The sequence below is a fragment of the Hibiscus syriacus genome, unplaced genomic scaffold (assembly GCF_006381635.1).
Source record: "Hibiscus syriacus cultivar Baekdansim isolate YM2019G1 unplaced genomic scaffold, ASM638163v2 tig00110691_pilon, whole genome shotgun sequence".
Lineage (NCBI taxonomy): Eukaryota > Viridiplantae > Streptophyta > Magnoliopsida > Malvales > Malvaceae > Hibiscus > Hibiscus syriacus.
In genome coordinates this window covers 456,464-477,619 of record NW_024062826.1, presented here as the reverse complement: position 1 = coordinate 477,619, position 21,156 = coordinate 456,464, and the positions used below count along the sequence as shown (strand labels likewise).

Here is a 21,156-nt window from a genome sequence, read left to right as displayed (position 1 = left end):
TTAATGATAGGTGGCTTGATTGAAACCACTTCAATAATTATGTAGTCATGTAGACACTAACCTTACAATTAGACGGTTATTTAAGCAATTTACCCTAAAACTAATGTTTTAGAAGGTACAAATCAACTATTTTTTTTTCTTAAGTTGTCGTTAAAACTTTGATAATAACCAAAATTTTATCATCAAGATCGATACTTTCAAGGAAAAACAATAAGCGAAAACTACCTAATCGATGAAATATTATGTTTTTTAAATTTAGTGAAAAAAAATTATATAAAATTTATACGAAAGTAATTAATTAAGTAGTTTATCTAAAAAATAAATAGATGCCATTAAATAAAATGATGGAAACAACAAATGATTGCTTATACCCAAAAACACATTCATTCATTCATTCCATGACATCTTTCATTAACAATCAAAGTTGTTCGTTTCGCTACTGGTGGTTTGAAAATGACATTTGTGTGGTACAAAAACAATCATGATTTAGGAAGGGGTGTCCCTCTCAAAAATGATTTGAAAAGCTCAAGCGCTGCTCTTGGCTTGAATAATGGTACTTCATGCCCTGCCCCTCTCACTGTTGCAAATGTTACCCCTTCATACACCTCTGTCCATCCTCCCACCTTCAAAAAAAAAATCCCACATTGTACCTCCGAGAACTCGACCAGTCGGAATTGGTTCGACTATCTAATCCAAAAATAGACAATTACAGATATATATATGATGCTTACCTGCTTCTTAACATACCAAGGATACCAGGGAATTTTGGTAGTTAATTTCAGTTGTGCAAGGGAGTATCGTGTTGCTGTAACTGGTACCACTGAGTCTACATCACCACTATTATCATTGAAAAAAAAACAGGGTTTAATTAAAATTTTATAAGGTATAAAGGGCAATTCAAACTTCATATCACTTTAGATATACTCTTTGCCAACCTGAAAACCCAAACTCTCAGGCCACCAGCGATCATTTCTCGGTAAATCGGTAGAATGGATACATCTGTGTCGTTCCAATTACGATTTAGGACTTCACTGCATCAAGGAGAAAGCGAAATTGCGTTAACATGAACACGATGTTGTTAATTGATCATGGATTCCATAATCAAAGTACCTGCAAGCAGTCCATTTATATCGGATTCTGGTTTTGTTGGCATGGAGTGCCTTCTGAACATCCGGCCTGTTGTAGTATATCTCGGCATACTTTTCGGTGCAAGGATCATAGCCTGCGATCTGCCTGAAAATCTATGGAGCTTTCATACTAAGAATTACAATACATTGGCCCTAATACATGACAATTGCATGTTTACTACATATAATCTAGAAATCGGTACCCGATGGGGTCGATGAGGCAATCGCATACTCTGCCTGGTAAAACGGCTACCATCTGAGTTATTGCAAGGGGGTGCATAAATGTTGTACTGATCAATGTTTCCAAACTCTTGATCCATTGCATAAGAATACATCGATTCGCATTCGTCCGACTCTTTCTGCCGACGGAAATCGCAGGAGTTGATGAGTTGATGATACGTTTTATCGGAGATCATGGCATGGCTCCACCAGTATGTCACTGTCCCAAGGTTATCATAATAGTTGTCTGTCACTGCATTCCCCACCTGCATTACATTTATGATCAACTTCACAATCCCTTTGATGAAACAGCAAAAGAAAAACAAAAGGTTGCAAACACTTGCAGACAAAGGAGTCACCATTATTCCTTTGAGATTTATTGGGTGCTTGGATTTGTTGCTGTAAACCATGATCTGTCTAGCCAATTGGGGCACATAATGGCCGGCGTAGCTCTCGCCGGTAATATAGACCTCACGATTCTTATATCGCGGGAACCGATCAAGCCATCCGATCAAGAATTGCAACGAGTCCATAGCTGCAACCACAACCATCAAATTAGACCAGAAACTGTGAAGTAATGCGTTTACAAATAAACTCTACTAAGCTGCTAAGCTAGCATAGGAAATGGGGTTCTAGAGTCACACCTGTTCGAGTATCGCCGGTATCGAACAAATCGGAGCTGCGGTTGCTGTAAGAGAAACCAACACCAGCAGGAGCCTCCAAGAACAAGAGGTTGGCCACATGGTTCCAGGAGAACTTGTTGAGGTACAACCCTGAGGCTGATTTGTTGATTCTGAATGGACCAATCTCTTCTGATGCACCATATGCAACTGATGAGCAACCAGGACCTATAATAAAATCACAAAAATAAAAATTTAAAAACCCTTTACAAGAATTTTATTAAACATGCCACAATCAATGACCAACATAAAATTTTATAATACGAAGATAATAATTTAATATTTTTAAGAATCGATTACTCCAGTCACATCCTGTATACAACTTTTCTAAGACATTGAAATTTCCAAAGCTACCCTTAACTGAACTAGCGACACAGGTGTAATTAAATTGTATTTGCTGAAGTATAATTTCTGCTGCTATAATATTTGATGTGGGGGTAATAAATGAAACCTGTATTTTTTTCTGGCATTTATATTTGCTATTACTTCAATGAACATGAAGAGAGAGAGAAAGGGAAGAACTTAACTTTTTTTTTTTTAAATGTGTTTTACTAATTTCCTGGTAGTTGTTGAGTATTACTGCTCATGAATTCCAGCCTCTCATGGGTAGCTTGGTCATCATCTCTATCTATTCAAAAAATATAATTGTTTTAACTTCAATTTTATTTTTCAAAAATATTTTGTATATTGTAATTAAATATTATAAAATAATTTGCACATTAAAGATGGGATTTGACAGATTTATATAATCAAAAACCAAACACCTTAAAAGTCAATTAATTATTTTTAATGATAAGATAAATGAAAAGAAAGAACTGTAAAACTGAAAAAACAAAACACAAGGAAAACTTCAGTACATAACATGTTTTATGTATACAGAAAAAAACTTATTCATCAATTATGTTCATGTCGGCTACAAAGAGTCTACTGAATCAAAATTTGTCGGTTCAAAGACAAAAATATACTGCTGAGCAAATTTTGGGGTGGGGGGGGGGGGACAATATAACAGTACTGAAAATCTCTTGTTTTTTGGGTTAAAAGACTAACCTCCATTGAGCCAGATGACTAGAGGCTTGGACAAAGGGGAAGTGGGTGACTCAGTGAGCCAGTAAAAGAGTGCTCGACCAGCAACTTTGTTGACAGTGACATAGCCAGAGAATTGTTGGAAAGAGACTTTGGGTTGTCCTGGAAGTTCTGATATTCTGTCACCTTCTTCTTCTTGTTTCAACGACTCACTTTGACTCACTACTACAAGAACGAGAAACGCAACGGAAATCAGGTCCAGGGTTTTCGCCATTTAAACGAAGAAGAAGAAGACGAAGAAGAAAATAATAAAGGAAGCAGCCGTGGTGGTTGTATGGCTGATGGCAAGTATAAGTGTGGTAGCTTTGGGAGTTGAGTGTGTGATTTAAATAGGAGAGAATGAATGCTAAATTAGACATTAGATAGAGAAACTATATATATATATATATGGGCAGCATCCATTTACATAGTAGGTTTTATATTTGTGAAGATATTTATTGGGAAAAGAAAAACAAGAATTTAATCTTAGACTTTGATTTTTTTTTCATTAAATAATTTAAAAAAAACGTAAAATTAAATGTTTTACGTTAGGTGTAAATGGATCTTAACTCTATATATATATATATATATATATATAAAAGATAAGATCTTGTTAAATAACGTAAAACTCTTTTAATTTTACACATATTTAGGACTATTGGATGAGTAAAAATAGATGGTTCAAAATAACATTAAGAAAAGAAAAGATATTTATCGGAAAAAATTATAATACAAAATACAAAAAATTATAATACAAAACACAAAAAATTATTTTAATTATAAAAAATTTAAAATTTTAAGAGAAGATCACACTCATTAATTCTTACAATCTATTATTAATTATATAATTGTATGGTGTCCATAGATAAGGTCTATGCCCCCCAAATCACTCGTCACCTATAAATAATCTTACTATTTGGGGCACCCTCTCTTTTGTGGGATCCTTTTCTATGTACATCGTTAAGTATTTTAAATTTTACATATTAAAGAATTACCATGTGTCTTCTTAAATTATATTTTTAGAAAATAAAGAAAAAAGATATTTACATTATCTTTTGCATGCAATCTCATTATTGTGGTGAAGAACGAGATAAGTGTTTTATATTTTACACTAGGAGCTTATCCAAATCAATAATAATGATAAAATTTCTCCTTGAAATTTATTGAACTTTATTAGTTAGAGTATGTTTTAATAAAATTTTCATCAACTATATAGAATTATTTGAAAAACAAAAACTTCATATTCAAATTATTTGACTTGATTGGAATAATTATTTAATAATGTATTAAAAATTTGAAAAAAAGTGATAGATTTCAATATTGGGTAAACTACATGTTTAGTGCCCCAACTATCATTTTGTTTTATTTTGGTCATTCAACTATTATTTTTTTAAATCTTACCTAATGTTACATTTTGGTTTCATTTTGGTCGTCTGTTGTTAAAAAATTATGGGTGAAATACACAAATGGTCCCCCAATTATAGGGTACTACTTTGTTGAGTCCACTGACTATTAAAAATTATAAAATGATCCTTTAATTATAGGGTCTTACTTTGTTGAGTCCCTCGATTATTAAAAGTTACAAAATGGTCATCTGACTATTCATATGTTCTAAACTCATCTTTTTCGTTAAAAAAATTTATAGTCGTCTGAGCTGGACGTTAACATATTAACTGAGATATGATAATCATTTGAGATTATGGGATTAGATTTTATCATATCATAGTCAGCAGATTAACATTCAACTCAGACTATTATCAATTTTTTAACAGAAAATGACGAGTTTGAAACATATAAATAGTCAGGTAACTATTTTGTAACTTTTAATAGTCGAGAGACTCAATAAAGCAATACCCTATAGTTAGAGGACCATTTTTAACTTTTAATAGCCAGATGACTCAATAAAGCAATACTATATAGTCAGAGGACTAGTTGTGTACTTTATCCAAAAATTAACATAACTACTGACGTGACTTTTAAAAAAAAATCAATGATGACATAGTATTACCTTATATTGACACATTATTATTACTGTTAATATTTTAACGGTAGGTGTCCAAAAGAAAACTAAAACGTAATGTTAGGTATGATTTTGAAATAAAAAATAATTGAGTGGCTAAAATGGAACAAAAGTGATAGTTGGAGTACTAAACATGTAGTTGACCCTTCAATATATTGGGTCCATGAACTAGAGAAGTGTTGTTAATTAATATTGCATGCGATGGGATCACATGGTTTTCACACATCCGTGAAACAGCACCTTCAATCATCCATTAATTTCTCGTTTATTCATATACCAGAAACTTTGACTGCCTCTCTTTTTCTCCTGTCTTTTCTCCATTTCTTAATTATTACTATTAATTTCTCTTCTTCATCTTTTGTATTTTCCTTTGTTTTTATTATTAGGGTTTCTCATTTTTTTTAATTTTAATAAAAAAGTATTTTGTTTAGATATTGCTTGTTGATTTTTGTTTTATTTTTAGTTTGTAAAAATTGCAGCTAAAAGCTATCCTAACAGAAAGGTGAAGAAAAGGCTATAATAAAAGACACTTTCTTGCATGTTTTAAGCTATTGTTTGTTGGCTTATTGATACTTTAGTTTAGTTTAACCTAACCAATTAATTAATTACTATATATTGCATGGAGGGATTGAAGGTCAACTTTGAGGGAAAAAGTAATAGTTATCTACCAATTAATTAATTATTATATATTGCATGGAGGGATTGAAGGTCAACTTTGAGGGAAAAAGTAATAGTTATTTATGATTTTTTTATTTATTAATTTTAGGTAAGTATAAGGTATTAGTATTTGTTTCAAAAATAACTCTCAATCATTTCACATTATCCACTTACATCTTGACATTCATAGTGATCGAACCCGAAATCTTAAGGAATAACAACAATTTCTTTTCCACTAAGGTTGCTTGATTCATGCATTATTTTGTTTTTCAAAATTGATATATTAGTGGTAAAAAATATTTCACGATTTTATTCTCAAGCATAATAATAATTTTATTAATATCATTAAGGTAACAAATTGCCATATAAGATATATCTGTGGAAGATTCATTGAGTGAGTTAGTGGTTAAAGGGAGTGTTATTCTTCTTTGAGATTATGGGTTTGAGTAGATGAGTCTGCAAAGTGTATCTATATTGTTAATGACTAAGGAAAATTTTGAACAAATATTCTTTTAGTCCTTAACTTTATTGTGATAAGTAACCCACAACAAGTGACCACCTTCAAAATTTGACAATATATATTATGTGTAAGTAATGATAATTGTGATGGTAGAGGATCTATATGTGTTATGAATCCTAAATTGTTCATACTGTTAGATATGAATATTGTACCATTATTATCTAGTATACTTACGCCTCTATGCTTTTATTGCACAGCATGCTTATATATATATATATGTCAACTGTAAGTAGTAAAGTAGATATGTACCACTGAACTTTGTTATAATTATACTTTTTAAACAACATAACCAATTTTGATGAGGTTATTTATTAGCATGAGAAAAAAACAAATTTTTTTAAAGAAAATCTTTTTTTGTTAGAGTATACATAATAGGGAGAGCAAATTGGATGGTGGATGGTGGGAATAGTTGAATAGACAATAAACGTACTCAATGACTTACCCTTTAGACCTCATCTTGTTGCAAAATTGGGGTACAAAAGAGTTTAGTCAATTAAGAAACTCATTATTTTAAAGAAGTTCATCCATATTTGATTGGAAGTTTGATTTTTTATTTCTCTTTCTGGAAATGCTTGATCCAAATTTGTTGGCTTCTAAAGTTGAGCACATGATAAAAGCTTAAAAGGGAAAGTACATTGCACAATAATCATTACAAAGATGAAAGGGGGGGGGGGAGAAAGAAAAAACAATGGATGGTTGGAAAAAAAATGGATTTGGAATTTGATTTAATAAGAAAAATTATCTCATAAAAGGAAATTCAAGTTTTGCATATTTTTACACTGATTTCATGTTGAATTCTCATAAAAGGCTGCAAGGCAATGATAAAGATGAAAAATGATGTTTGTTTTTATAAGTTGGCTTATCTTTTAAGCACGATGTAAGTTAGAACGAAATGAATGTTTGTATTTAAGTTGTTGAAGATACTTGTTGTTGGAATAAAGATAGTTGTGTAAGTTGACGATGATTTATCTTTCTTTTTTTTTATTTGAATGGAGAATTGCAGAACAAATCTAAAATTATGATTGTTAGATATAAACCGACAATAGGCGTTTTTTCCCTCGAAATATCACATTTTACCAATAATTTTCCTGTCAGGCACCCTTCAGACTATTTTTCTCGATCTAACACTCTTTTCAATAAGTCGCTTTACGCTGATCTGGCGCCACGTGGGGTAAGGTTCGCCCCCTGCAGCGCGTCTTATGCTGACATGGATACACGTGTATAAAGCGCGGCCCCTGGGGCGCGCCTTACCTTTAAATATGACACGCGTCAGAAAGGCGTGCCCCCTACGACGCGCCTTAAGTTTAATTACCCACCTATTCCGGCCGTTCACACCCCCCCCCTCCCTATAAATATCCACAGTCTCAATCACTTTCATCACACCAAATCCTCTCAACTTTTCTCAAATACTCTTATATTCTCTTATAACTGTTTAAGGTATATTTTATTATATTTGATATTTTGTTTTTAATTTATTTAAGTATTTAAATTTTTAATATTTTATTTATTTAATTTTTTTTGCAGATATAAAATGGAAGGCGGTCTACTTCGCTTGGATGGAAATCATATATCGCGACATTTTGATGATACGGTAACATTTTAATGTTTTAATTTAATTTAAATTATTAGTAATAATTTATTTATTTATTTAATGCATGATTATTAGTTTAAAAATTAATTTTTATAATTATTTAATTTTAGGAGAGGGATCGTGTATTAGATCATTTTATTAGGAATCTTAAGTTAGTGATACATAGTCGTGTCTTGTCGTATTTAGTAGAGGCTGGATTCGGTCACATAGGTAGATATAAGGGTCAATGCAAGATAAAACCAGACCTTATTTCTGCCTTAGTGGAGAGGTGGAGGCCGGAGACCCACACATTCCATATTCCGTGCGGAGAGTGCACGATTACACTTGAGGATGTTTCTATGCACCTGGGGCTTCTAGTGGATGGAGATGTGATATCGGGGATGGCGCACGGTTCATGAACTGCTTTATGCCGGGAGTATCTAGGACGTGTCCCGAAAAGTTTTAACGGTGGTCGGATACCGTTAAATTGGTTAAATACCAATTTTCGGGAGTTGAGCGAGGACGCCTCTGATGATGAAGTTAAAATGTATGCACGAGCATGCATACTGCAGCTGATAGGAGGGTTGCTGATGCCGGACAAATCGCACAACCAAGTTCATTGTATGTGGTTGTGACATCTTGGAGACTTTTCGTCTGGCCGGATCACTCAGTTGGAGCTCGACAGTTTTGGCTTTCTTGTACAGGGAGATGTGTCGAGCCACTGACTATAAGAAAAATGCTTTCGGCGGATGTCTCATGATGTTGCAGTCTTGGGCATGGTATCGATTGCCCTTTTTATGTCCCGTTGTCAAGAACCAATTCGTATTTTCGCTACTATTAAGGTAATTATAAAACTGATTTCGTATATTAATCATTTTATACAATGTATAATAAATTTTGTTTTCCTTTAATAGGTGGTCTACTGATAGGAAAAATCATCAGGAGCTACCTGATGATTTAGAAAAAATTAGGGTGCTAATCGATCAGAAGGCTGGCACACAAGTATGCATTTTAATATTTAAAAATCGATTTTAGATTATACTTGTATAATTAGATTATTATTTTGATAAAAATTATATATATTTGTTTTAGTTTGAATGGGTGTCATATTCTAATGATGATGTGAGGATGGTGATCTCACCTGAGTTGAGGGGCCCATCAGATGTTTGGATGGCGATGGTCCCTTTGATCTGTTATGCGATCGTCGAGTGACACTCCACTGATCGTGTGCTCCGGAAATTTGGTTATTTTCAACCAATTCCGGAAGCACCTCGCAATATGGACGAGTTGCATAGAACAATAAATGCGGCAAGACCGATACAGATTGGCTGGTGAGGCATCATGAGTGGGTCGTGCTGTGGGAGGATCAACATCAGTGCCTTCCCCGTAGAGAGCTAATTTATGTTGACCACTTGACGGTTGGTGATGATTATTATGAGTGGTTCAACAGTAATGGGAAACCGTTTCTTCTTTCCGAGGATGCACGAGGATGGACCTTTCAGCGACGTCGACAGAGACGTTCACCGATATAGCACCATCGTCCCCCGACTCGTAGACAGAGAGCAGGTGCTTCCGGTTCATCCTCAGTTGTACCAGCAGGACCTTCACAGCAGCCACCGTCTACGGCGACTTACATACCTCAACCATATGTGATGTCGCCACTACCATTCCCTTACCCGATGCCGCTGTCGCCACCATCACATGGTTTTATGACCCCGCCGCCACCACCGTCACAGAGTTATATGACCCATCTTGGAGGATATTATGGGTCTATGTTTGCAGATCCGACTTGGGGTTCATATGCCCACATTTTGGCGAGTTCAGTCTCATCACCCATGGCCGCAGTACAGACACCTCCTGTACAGTTTTCACACTCAGCGATGTATGGGTTTTATGAGTTTTTCAGTTTTCGCAGGCCGGTGGGATAGTCAGTCATACACCTCAGGGTCCTTATTCTATGGAGGTGCTTCATCGTCATCAGCTCCTCATCAACCTAATGTAGCTGCTCAGGACGACGACGACGACGACGATGATGATGATGGTGATGGTGATGATGATGACAGGGAGGAGTCACAACTAGTGATACGAAGAAATCCTCCTCAAGACCGACAGCCACCGCCCTGCGGAACACATTCGCGTCGCAGGCATCGATAGATTTTTTTTTATATATTTGTATTTAGTTGTTTATTGGACTTTTTATTATTTATCATTTAATACTTACTTTATTTCATTAATTTGGTTGGATTTATTTTAATTTATTTTGTTAAATTTGTTGTAATTTTTGTTAATGTATTTTGGTTAATTTTGTTTATTACCATTTAATATCAGTTATTGTAATTTGATTATCATTTACCATTTAATACTTATTGTAAGTTTGTTTTATTTAAAATTATATTCAAATACCAAATTGTTATTAGTTTGATAAAATTTAATAATTGTGTTCGATAACTTTCTTCAGTTTGTCACTTATTATCTCTTTTATTATAATCACATATAACGCCAACGTCCAATCTCGTATTCTTGTATCGTTTTTTTAATCTTCATCAGCGGTTATGCAATTAAAGTACAAGAATTATTATTTGATAAACAACTACATCAGTTCCTCATCAATTGTTACTTGATGACAACAGAAGTGGACATGTTTTTCTAGTGTGTCTTGGGTTTCTACAATGCCCACATCTTCTGTCTTGTCTAGATCTTTCTCGAATATCCATATCACAATGAATTCGATTGGATTTTGGACGACCACGCTCCCTCAATATAGTCGGATTTGGTACAATCGAAAGCCAATCCTGAACTTCATCAGGGTTTTTATCATTACCTATGGGGGGAACTCAAATTCGTATACCTTAAAAACTTTAGATAGTAGGTTTACGGGATCCACAAAATAGTTATAGTCTTGACGTGTATGCGAGTAAGCTGCTATCACATGAGAGCATGGATACTTCAGAGCTTGAAAAAACCTACAGTCGCACATTCTATCCCTTATATTTACTCTTAACGACACAGCTTCAATCCCTTGAAGAGGTCGTGGCAACTCTGTGACATGAAACATTTCATGTCTTCTAGAGAAGCTTGTTACAGACATTCCATTTGATGCATCAATTTTTTTGTAGATCTGCAACTAATCTTGGGTGATAGACATGACCGCCTTGCATCAATGTTTGAGCTTGTCCCCCGAGCTTCGCAAAAAGTGCCCCTAAACAAAAATATGTAGTTTTTACCAAAGCCGCTACAGGTAAGTGACGTGCACCCTTTAAGGTTGAATTGATTGCCTCAGCCAAGTTGGTCTTCATGTGTCCATATCCATATTCACCATCATATGCGTTCGTCCATATTTCTTTATCGATGAGGTTGATGTAATCGTATACTTCCTCATTTTTCGCCCATAAATCTTGAAGCATTGATTCAAACATTTGAGGAAGTAGTTCGTAACCTGATAAAAAATGTATAACTTACTAACTTGCTTTCTTTGCAAAATTAAAATGATCGAAAGAAAACAAACTACATCAGTTTCACTTACCCATGCTTAATTGACGCTCATCATTCTTCTTGTATCTTCCATGGTAGTTCGCAACAATATGTCAGAGACAATACCTATGTTGGACAAAGGGTGGTTGCCACATTACATTGCTGCTTTGATCCCAGCTCCGCGATCTGAAATGACACAGATTTTTCCCCTCGTGATAACATGTGTACGTAAGTTTCGGAGGAATAAACCCAAGAATTTGTATATTCTCATTCAACAAGAGCAAAAGCAACTGGAAGAATGTTGCGATTTTCATCTTGGACAACTGCCAATAATAAAAATTGCTTGTATTTTCCATACAAGAAAGTCCTGTCGATATGAACCACAGACTTGCAATATTTGACAGCATTAACGCACTATAGGTAAGTCCAAAAAACCCGGTAGAATTGACATCTATCGCGAAGAAATCGATCACTATGGTATGCATAAGAGGTTTCGAAGTCAACAATTGTCTCAGGATTCAACCTCCGCACCAGCCTAAACCAGCCTGGAAGTTCGTTGTAAGATGCATCTCATTCGCCATGAAGTATGACAATAGCATTTTGTTTTGCCAACCAAGCTTTTTTTATAGGAGACAGTGTACCCATACTGCGATTGTATAGCTGGAATCAACACAGCAACAGCTATATGAGAGCTTGCTTTTACCATGGGCATGATGACTTGGCATATCACTTCAGAGTCTAAGTTGGGATGATCTTGGTTGACCCCTCCAGCACAATATGTGTGAGGACCGTTGTATACTGTTAGTTTTCATCTGTTGTTTTTCCTCTTCCTCTTCGATACGCGAACCATCCAATTACATCCGTTTGCGCGTCGGGCACAGTAGCATACATATTTTTCTATCGTTGAGCGGTCGACTCTCAATTGAACAGAATTACGAATATTGTAATTTTTTATAGCCATCATCGCTTCTTCTTTGCTTGAAAACTCCATGCCTAAAGATAACTCACTATTATTTATTGATGAGTAATATCCATAGTTACCGAGATGAGGCATATCCGCAAATTCTGGTTGTACATTGCACCATAATCAGCTTTATACATGTGTGTTGGAGAGTCAGTTTGTGCCACATTTAATGGAACTTCATCTACATTATCATCATCATCGGAGTTGAATTGCGGTGATTCTGGGTGAATGAATAGTCCAGTCTCAGCACCATCCGCACCAGGCTCACGAAGCGGTTCTTCTGGTGGAGATAATGGTTCCTCCATGCTCTCCACATTTAGGTCGAATAACCTACTACTTGCACTTCTTCCTCTTGAACTAGAAGGCATATCGATATTGAGATCGAAAAAGCTCGCAGTTGAATGCCTCTCCCTGGAGCTTGAAGTCATCGTGTCAAATGAAAACTGCACAGATTGTTGAGTAGATAGCATCTCCATATTAAGGTCAAAGAAATTTGCAGATGAATGCCTTCCCCTTGAACTGGACGCGATGTTATCATACGGATTGTTTGTAGACCCACCTCGGTACATATCGAAAGGAGTTACGGATGAATGTCTCCCCATTGAAGTTGATGAGACGGCACCATGATGAGGATTTCCCATTATGTTGTTCAAATCATTACACATTAATGTAGTCGGCCTGTCAACTTGTTCAGCCAGCCCATAGTGGGAGCTTAGTGACTGACCCCGAACAACACGCACTTGAACAAACTTTGCATACATCTCAATATCGTCATCTGAATAATTACTTTGAGAATCAACCATCATTTCAACATCATCATTGTTCAATAGTTCGAATGCTATATAAGTTAATGGCAACAATGATGTTGGAAATATGTACTGCAACGACAACATTCTTCTACTACTTTCAACATGAATCTTCCTCGAAATCTTCGTTATCAGCTCCTCAATAGTTATGTTTCTCTTGAATGATATTTTAACACGCTCATTTGATACGAAAACAACGTCGGTTTCATCTTCTCGAATTTCTCCATCATAATAAACAATACCTTAAGGTCGCACCATTCTTAGAGTTTAAAAGTGCGACAATATTATATCTGCAAAAAACAACTGAAACAAACCTAATTAAATAAATAATATATTAACGAAAATATAACACAATAAATGTTTTACACATAAACGTAAATAATTTAAATAATATAATTTTATATTATTACCTGCACCGCAAAAATATTTCGACGTATGCTCCCGCTTTCTCCTTGAACTGGCACAGAAATTAATTGAAAACAGTTACTATAATATTTTTCAAATAATTATAATAAACAATAAGTATAATAAAAAAATTATAACAAAATTACCTTATAACGAAAGATCGAACTAACTTCTGAATTAAATATAAGAGGATTGTCGGGTGTTATTTACTGGTTGAAATGATTGTTGTATTAATTTCTTGGTTGAGAGGGAATTGGGAGAGAGTTTAAGGGGAGAGGGTTATTTATAGCCAAGAGATGATGCTTTAAAGCCGAGAAGTGGGGGTAAATTATGCAAGGCGCGGTCCCTACACCGCGCCTTGCATTATGCATGTCTGATAATTGGGCATGTGATAATTGAAATGCTCGGCCCCTGCCTCGTGCTATAGCCCTACGTGGCGTAAGGTGTATCCCGGGGGCCGCGCTTTAGACACATGTGTCCATGTCAGCATAAGGCGCGTTGCAAGGGCGCGCCTTACCCCACGTGGCGCCAGATCAACGTAAAGCGTGTTGCAGGGAGTGCCTTACTGCAAAGGGTGTTAAATCAAAAAAAAATAGTCTGAAGGGTATCTGACAGAGAAAATTAATGCTAAAAGATGATATTTCGTGAAAAAGGCCCCGGGTAATATATATATATATATATATATATATATATATATATATATATATATATATATATATATATATCAATTAATTAACGAACTTGATCAGAACAAAATTTTTAGATTCATTAGTAGTCTTTTCGAGAGTCCCATTAAGGATTTATAGTCTTTAGTAAATAATTTTAATGTGTTAACGTATTGATATAGAATAATATTTTCGAAGATATAATATTTTTAAAAGTGTAACAATACTCTTATTGCAAACTTTAAATGGTTGTTTCTACTTGATTATGTTAATTTGCCGACAATATTTCAATTATTACAAATTAGTTCAAAATAAGTATCCACATATTTCATCACATATTAAAAATATTAGAATATTGTTATAAGGATCCACCCTAACAATAACCTTGAGTTCAGATTGTCACATGTGCGTACTACCACCCATAATAAAAGTTTTAAGAAAACTACATATGCAATTTTAGATTTAAAATATTTGACATTTATTAATTAATACTATCAGACTAGATAGTTTATTATTTGTATTATATGTATAAAATTTTATAGTATAATCGTATTTAAATTATTTTATTTCAATATAATTCAAATAAACTAACAGTATCATAGCACAGTTGATAGGAATGACGCTTAAAAAACCTAAGGGTGCGTTTGGATGGGGGAATGTGGGATTCTCCCAGGAATAGAATCTACATTCACCCGTTTGGTTGGCGGGGAATGTCATTCCGGTAATGTTTTATTACCAATAGTGAATTTTTTGGGTATATTATCAGAAATGTCATTACCTCCCTTCCCTTAGGTATTGTAACATTATCGACATTTTGGACTAAAATGTCCTTAATTTTTTTCTCAAAAATATCATTCTTCTGTCATTGAATAATAAAAATTCTATGAATGTTAAATTACAAATTTATACTTAAACAATTTTAGATTTACAAAAAGTCTATAATTAAAATTTTATATGAAGTTCAGGGGTTAAAATAAAATTTTACCATTTCATTAAACCATTTTTATATTTTTAATTTTGTAAAAAAAATATATAAATTTTATGAATTTAATTTTTTAAAGAAAATATATAAATATTTTTCAACTTGTAATATTATACAATTATATAATAAGGATAATAAGAACAATTTGGTCAAATTACATTTCAATAATCTTTTATTCCTTTAACCAAACACGGTAATCTTACATTCCTGCTAAATCAACCAAACACAAAATACAACATTCTCAGTTGGTAGAGCACAAGGTTCTTAACCTTGAGGTCGTGGGATCGAGTCCCATGGAGGGCATTTCATAATTTGGAGGTCTCCTACGGAAGTTGCTCTCAACTTAGTGTTGGGGGTAGCCTACTATCTTACATCCCCCTTACCCCATTACATATGGGAACAAGAGACAATCATTTTCAGTAATCCTATTCCCTGGTAATCTTTTATTCCCACTGGTAATCTTACATTCCGTGATCCAAACGCACCCTAAGGATCATGGGTTTAAATCTCTCCATGTGTCGCTGGGTGAGGGTGTTCAAAAAAAATTATAACCGTTAATCGATATAATCGTTATATCTAACATGTTTTCTATTTTTTTTTCTCTGATCTGCTGCTTTCTGCTTCTTTTTCATCTTCTTCTTCAGCAAGGTGTTTTTCTTTTTTAAAATGATTCGTGCAAGTTTTGGTGGAGAGGTATTGTCAAGGTAGGGAGCAAGCCTCTCGTATGTTCCTCATGCAAGTTAACTCTTACTTTTAAACTATTAAATTTCTTAACAGAACAAGTGACATGTAATTTGCATTATGTGCTCGGTGAGAACAATTAAACATTATCATCTTATATTTTATTAAATAAATCAAATAAGATAATACATATTCTTACAATAATATTAAATTATGATAATCTTATTTTGAAATATTTTCTTACATTCTATAAACTAATAGCGTTGTAATTAATTTGTATGATAACTTCTCTTGATTTTATAGGATGGAAATGGAAAATTATTGGTTCTAAAAGATGTTACTCAAAAGGTTTGATTTGATATATGATGATAGGATTGGTGTTTGGGCAAGATGTACTTCGGTTGCCAGTGCTCTGATGGATTTGATTTGCTTATCACAAGTGCCACTGATATTAGTTCTAATCAACCACCATTAACTGCTATCTAATTTTTTTTTATCGGTTTCAAAATTTTATATTAATTAATTTATATTAATCCGCGTCATACATATAATTTTAATAGATAAATCTCTCAGTATGAATTTTTTATATATATAAATACTCAAACTTAAAATCATACTTAAAAGATATCAACATACTTATAACTTAAGCCAATATCTGTTTATACTGCTGCACAATCTTCATTTACTCTTTTTTTCCCCTTTTTTTTCCACTTCTTTTCAGCTTTCACTTATTACCGCATCATGTCAAATGGCTAAGTTTGTGATAATTTCTTTTATGTAAATAGAACAGAAAAATTTAAAATTATAATTATAATATATAATCATAAGTATAAATTAAACACATAATTAAGATATTTTTATAATTATTAATATGAAATTAGTCACTCAAGATTATATAAGGATCACAGAAGAAAAATGTTAAGAATTCATCTAAAAGAACTCGAACAAAAAAATATGTTAATAGATCTGACTGCATCGGTAAATAAATCATAACAATGGATCAAACAATTGAAAGAACATCAACAATCACGAATCAGAGTCCAATGTCGTGAAAAAATTATCTTCGAACACAAATTGCATATTCGAATTCATCCAGGTTCAAAGCATAGAAGATTAGGAAGATAATAAATTAACATCATCTTGATCAGTCGAGGTGATGCCAAATCCAATCTTGAAAAAAAATTATTAAAATAAGGGTCAAATGATCAACAGTAAAAATCGAAAATATGCTAAAAGACATAAAAAAACAGGTCATAAAGATAGAAAAATCGTGTCATGAACGTAGAGTTATTAAAAATTAAAAAGAAAAATAGAATAAAGATGTGATATAAGAAAATAGATGAAGAACAAGAAATATCGACAATCGACAATCGACAATCAATATGACAAATCACAATTTATAGTTAGACGACGGTAGATCGATGTTTAAACTCTTTGTTTTCTATGAGGGAGGATGATATGTGGAGATGAAAAAGTCATCCCATTCTCTCTTAGAGAACTTATAGTAACCTTAATACAAGTGTCATACGTAGAATTATCATGGTTGTCAACATGTGAATAACATTTGTCGAATTACTCTCGTATGTTTCTATAAAAGTTAAGACTTATATTTTGAGTAGAGTCAAGTTTAAAAATTATATATTTTAAATTGTAGATTCTCAAGGCATATTCAAAGAATTTGACTTCAAATGATAATTTTCCACCTAATTATATTTCTTAATTTCATACAAATCTTGAATTCTAAGAAAGTATATGCATGAAAAACCAAATATAAAAGTAGGACACAATACGATACAATTAAACTATTTATAAATAAACTAAATAACATATAAATACAATCAAATATAATATATAATGTCAATAAAATCTTGATTTACTGATAAAATTGAAATCTTAACATTGACTGCTCGAATTTAAATCACATCATCATGTAAAAATGTATGTACGTGTAAATTTTGTCCCACCCTTTATACAATTTTTTATTAAATTATTTTGATTTAAGTTAAGATTTGCCTTTCCCTCTCCTTATGTAGAAATTATTAAATGGTTTCTTGTTATTTATTCTAATTTTCATAACTTGATTATGATCTTTGGAACTACACTCTATTATATTCAGCATAAATGAATAGTATGTCATTTAAAGTTTTAAATTTTTTAATACGTTACTAAGCTTATATTTAAAAAGTAAAAAATTACTAAGCATCATGTAATATACAAATTAGAGAAGTCTAAGATGCAGGGTTGAATATCCCATCAAATACAGCGAATGAAGATCAAGTGGGAAAGTTGGCATTTTCCCAAGAAGCCTTGACTATAGTCATTGTTAGGAAGAATTCATTTGTAGTCATTATCACACATAATAAATGCAATGATGTAACCTCTTATCCATAGATCAAGAATTACTTTCAAAGGGAGAGACCCTTAAGTGGACTACACACTTCTTTCTTTTCTTTTATTGCACTTTCAATTTTAAGGATTCGTTTTGATCAATCTAAATCGATCCACGTTATATATTTAATTTTGATGAATGAATCTCTCAGTAGAGATTTTTTATATATACAATGATTCGAACTCGAGACCTTTATTAAACAATATCAAACTACTTATAATTTGAACCAAACTCTATTGATATACACTTCTTTCTTTAGATCCCTAATTTAAACTATTAATTTTAAATATTCATATATTTTAAGTCAAGATAAGATTTAATTATACAATATAAAATTTGTTAATTTTATATAATTTTAGAACCGTTGAATGAATGGAAAGAGACTACTGAGACTACGAGTAAAAGATGATAAGATATTTACTGAAACAAATAATGAATTAATCTCAGTCTTCTATTTTCACTCATCCAATGATCCTAAATCTTTGCAAAATTAAAAAAAATTACACTTTATAAGTGAATCTTAAAGTCTTCTATTTTCACTCATTTAACGATCATAAATATTCACAGCACTAAAATAAAATTATTAATATTTAGAGGCTTTAGTAGTATAAATAAAGGTTATTCTCTATATATATATCTTAAATTCGAGTAGATGAGTCTACATGGTGTAGGTATAATCAATAAATTAAGAATATATAAAGCAAATATTGCTTTATAATCACATCCTAAAACTATTAAAAAAATATTCACATTTATTGTTTTCCCACTCAGCCCTTAAATATTACAATACTAAGCTTATTGATTTAGGGTTCTCAAAAATCTTGAGAAAATAATTTATAGTGAACAAATTTTGTTCTTCCTTTTGTCCTTTATTACTATCGATCCAATTTAAATATATTATATTAATTATTTTTTGAATGGTCTGAAGTGATTATAAAATAATATATATTAAAAAAATTAATTATTAATAATTTTATATATTTTGAAAATAAAATTATTCAAACTCAAAACTTAAAAAAAGACAATTATTTCTTTAATGATTGAGGTTCCCCTTAACCATTGGCCTCTAAGCGACGAGATTATCACTTGTATACTCCTGGTTGGAATTAAATGGAACTTATGACCTTAGTGGACCGTTACATCCTAATTATATTGGCCCAACTATTATTTTTGTGGTCCATATGCTAAAAATAATTTAATTGGATAAAAGTCTTATTTATATTAACATAGGCTTTATATTCATATTTAAAAGGTATAATATGAAAATTCTATTTGAATAGTCACTTTAATATCTATTTTTTAATTAGTCCTCATCATTTCAATTTTGGTCTAAATAACTCTTTTTTAAATTAAAATTGGTGATTGACAAACAAGCAATAATCGTTATTGACGTGAATACTCAAACAACGATATATACAAATATATATGAATGCATCAGCAAATGAACTACAAAAGGAATGAAAACTACTAAAAGACCATCGAAAAATCACATATTAAAATCAAGCGATGTGAGAAAATTATCCATGAACGCAACTGCGCATCTCAATCCAATATGAGGGTCCAAAGCAGGAAAGATCGTCATGATAACAAATAAGTGACATCTTGATCAATCGAGACATCATCAAATCCAATCCTAATAAAAAATTAAAAATAAAAAGAACGGCCAAACGACTGAAAGCGTGCCAAAAAACAGAAGAAACATGTCATAAAAGCAAAGAAAAACGTGTTATAAAGGTAAAGCTATTAAAAACTAGAAATCAAAAGGAAAACAAAGATGTAATGTAAGAAAATAAGTGGAAACAAGATTTTATTTTTCCTTCCTCTGTCACCTCAGTTATTGCAATGTATTTTTTATTTCATCGTAGAACTTTCATTGATGTCTCCCTATATCTTTGTTTCTAGAAAGAAAAAAATCAGAACTAAGAGAACGAGGATAACGATATCTAGATTTGATTTTTATTTGTTTCATATATGAGATGGAAATGAAGACGATGGACAATGAAATAAAATCAACAAAAAATAACTAATAAAGAAGAGTTTGGACAACATAGTTTGAAATGAGGAAAGAAGCAAACACTAAACCAACGACAATCGATGGACAAAACAACAATCACATCAGTGGTCGAGTGATGTCGAATGATGATAGTTGAGGGAAGAGAATGAATGACGATTGTTTTTTATATTGAAAATTAGGGTTTAGTGTTTTATAGTCAAGGCAAGAGAGTGAATGACGGATGGTTTAATGTGTCACGTCAATATTTTATTATTTTAATTATGGACGTTCATAATAAGTGATTGATTTGTTATAAAATGATAACGTTAGTAATCATTTTGTAACTGTTGAAATTTTAATAGGGAAAACAAAATTTATTCAAACTTTAGTGACCTTTTGTGTACTTTACCCTTTTTTAAATAGTTGAGATGATTATAAGTAGTTCCTAGTTAAAATCTTTCTTAATTATTAATAATGTACACATAGTCTACAAATATAAAAACTCAATCCCGAATCATTTAACACAAATAACACTTCTTACTATTACCAGTAAGGACACTTAATAATTTCAATTCATATATAATTTATATAAAATAAATATCAAACTTAACTATTCAAGAGTAAGGGGCTGCTTGTTTATTTCAGAATGATTAAGCTGAATTGAATGATTCAGAGGCTCTGTATGAATTAGCTCTGAATGTGACATGTTGTTTGATAATGGCTTTGAATCATTCAGAATGTACTTCTGTATTAAATCATTCAGCATTGTTTTGTTGAATCAGTCAACACTGAATCATTCAGAGGTACGAAACAAACACGCTGAATGCTGAACGGTTTAACATTCAATGCTGAATGATTATATTAAGAGACAAACAAACAGCCCCTAAGTCTTTTTTATTATAAATAGTTTAGAATGATTATGAGTACAAACCGTTCAAATTACAC

General features: G+C 32.5%; 1 protein-coding gene across 1 annotated transcript; it reads right to left on the bottom strand.

Moving 5' to 3' along the window:
- Positions 1 to 475: 475 nt before the first annotated feature.
- On the bottom strand, positions 476 to 3,338 carry LOC120138380 (serine carboxypeptidase-like 25). Its single transcript, XM_039153858.1, has 8 exons — positions 3,074 to 3,338; positions 1,991 to 2,194; positions 1,706 to 1,881; positions 1,331 to 1,612; positions 1,111 to 1,241; positions 936 to 1,031; positions 732 to 837; positions 476 to 623 (listed from the first exon to the last, which is right to left on the bottom strand). Exons 1-8 carry the CDS (start codon positions 3,321 to 3,323, stop codon positions 480 to 482), a joined length of 1,389 nt encoding a protein of 462 aa, XP_039009789.1. The 5' UTR covers positions 3,324 to 3,338; the 3' UTR covers positions 476 to 479.
- Positions 3,339 to 21,156: the final 17,818 nt, after the last annotated feature.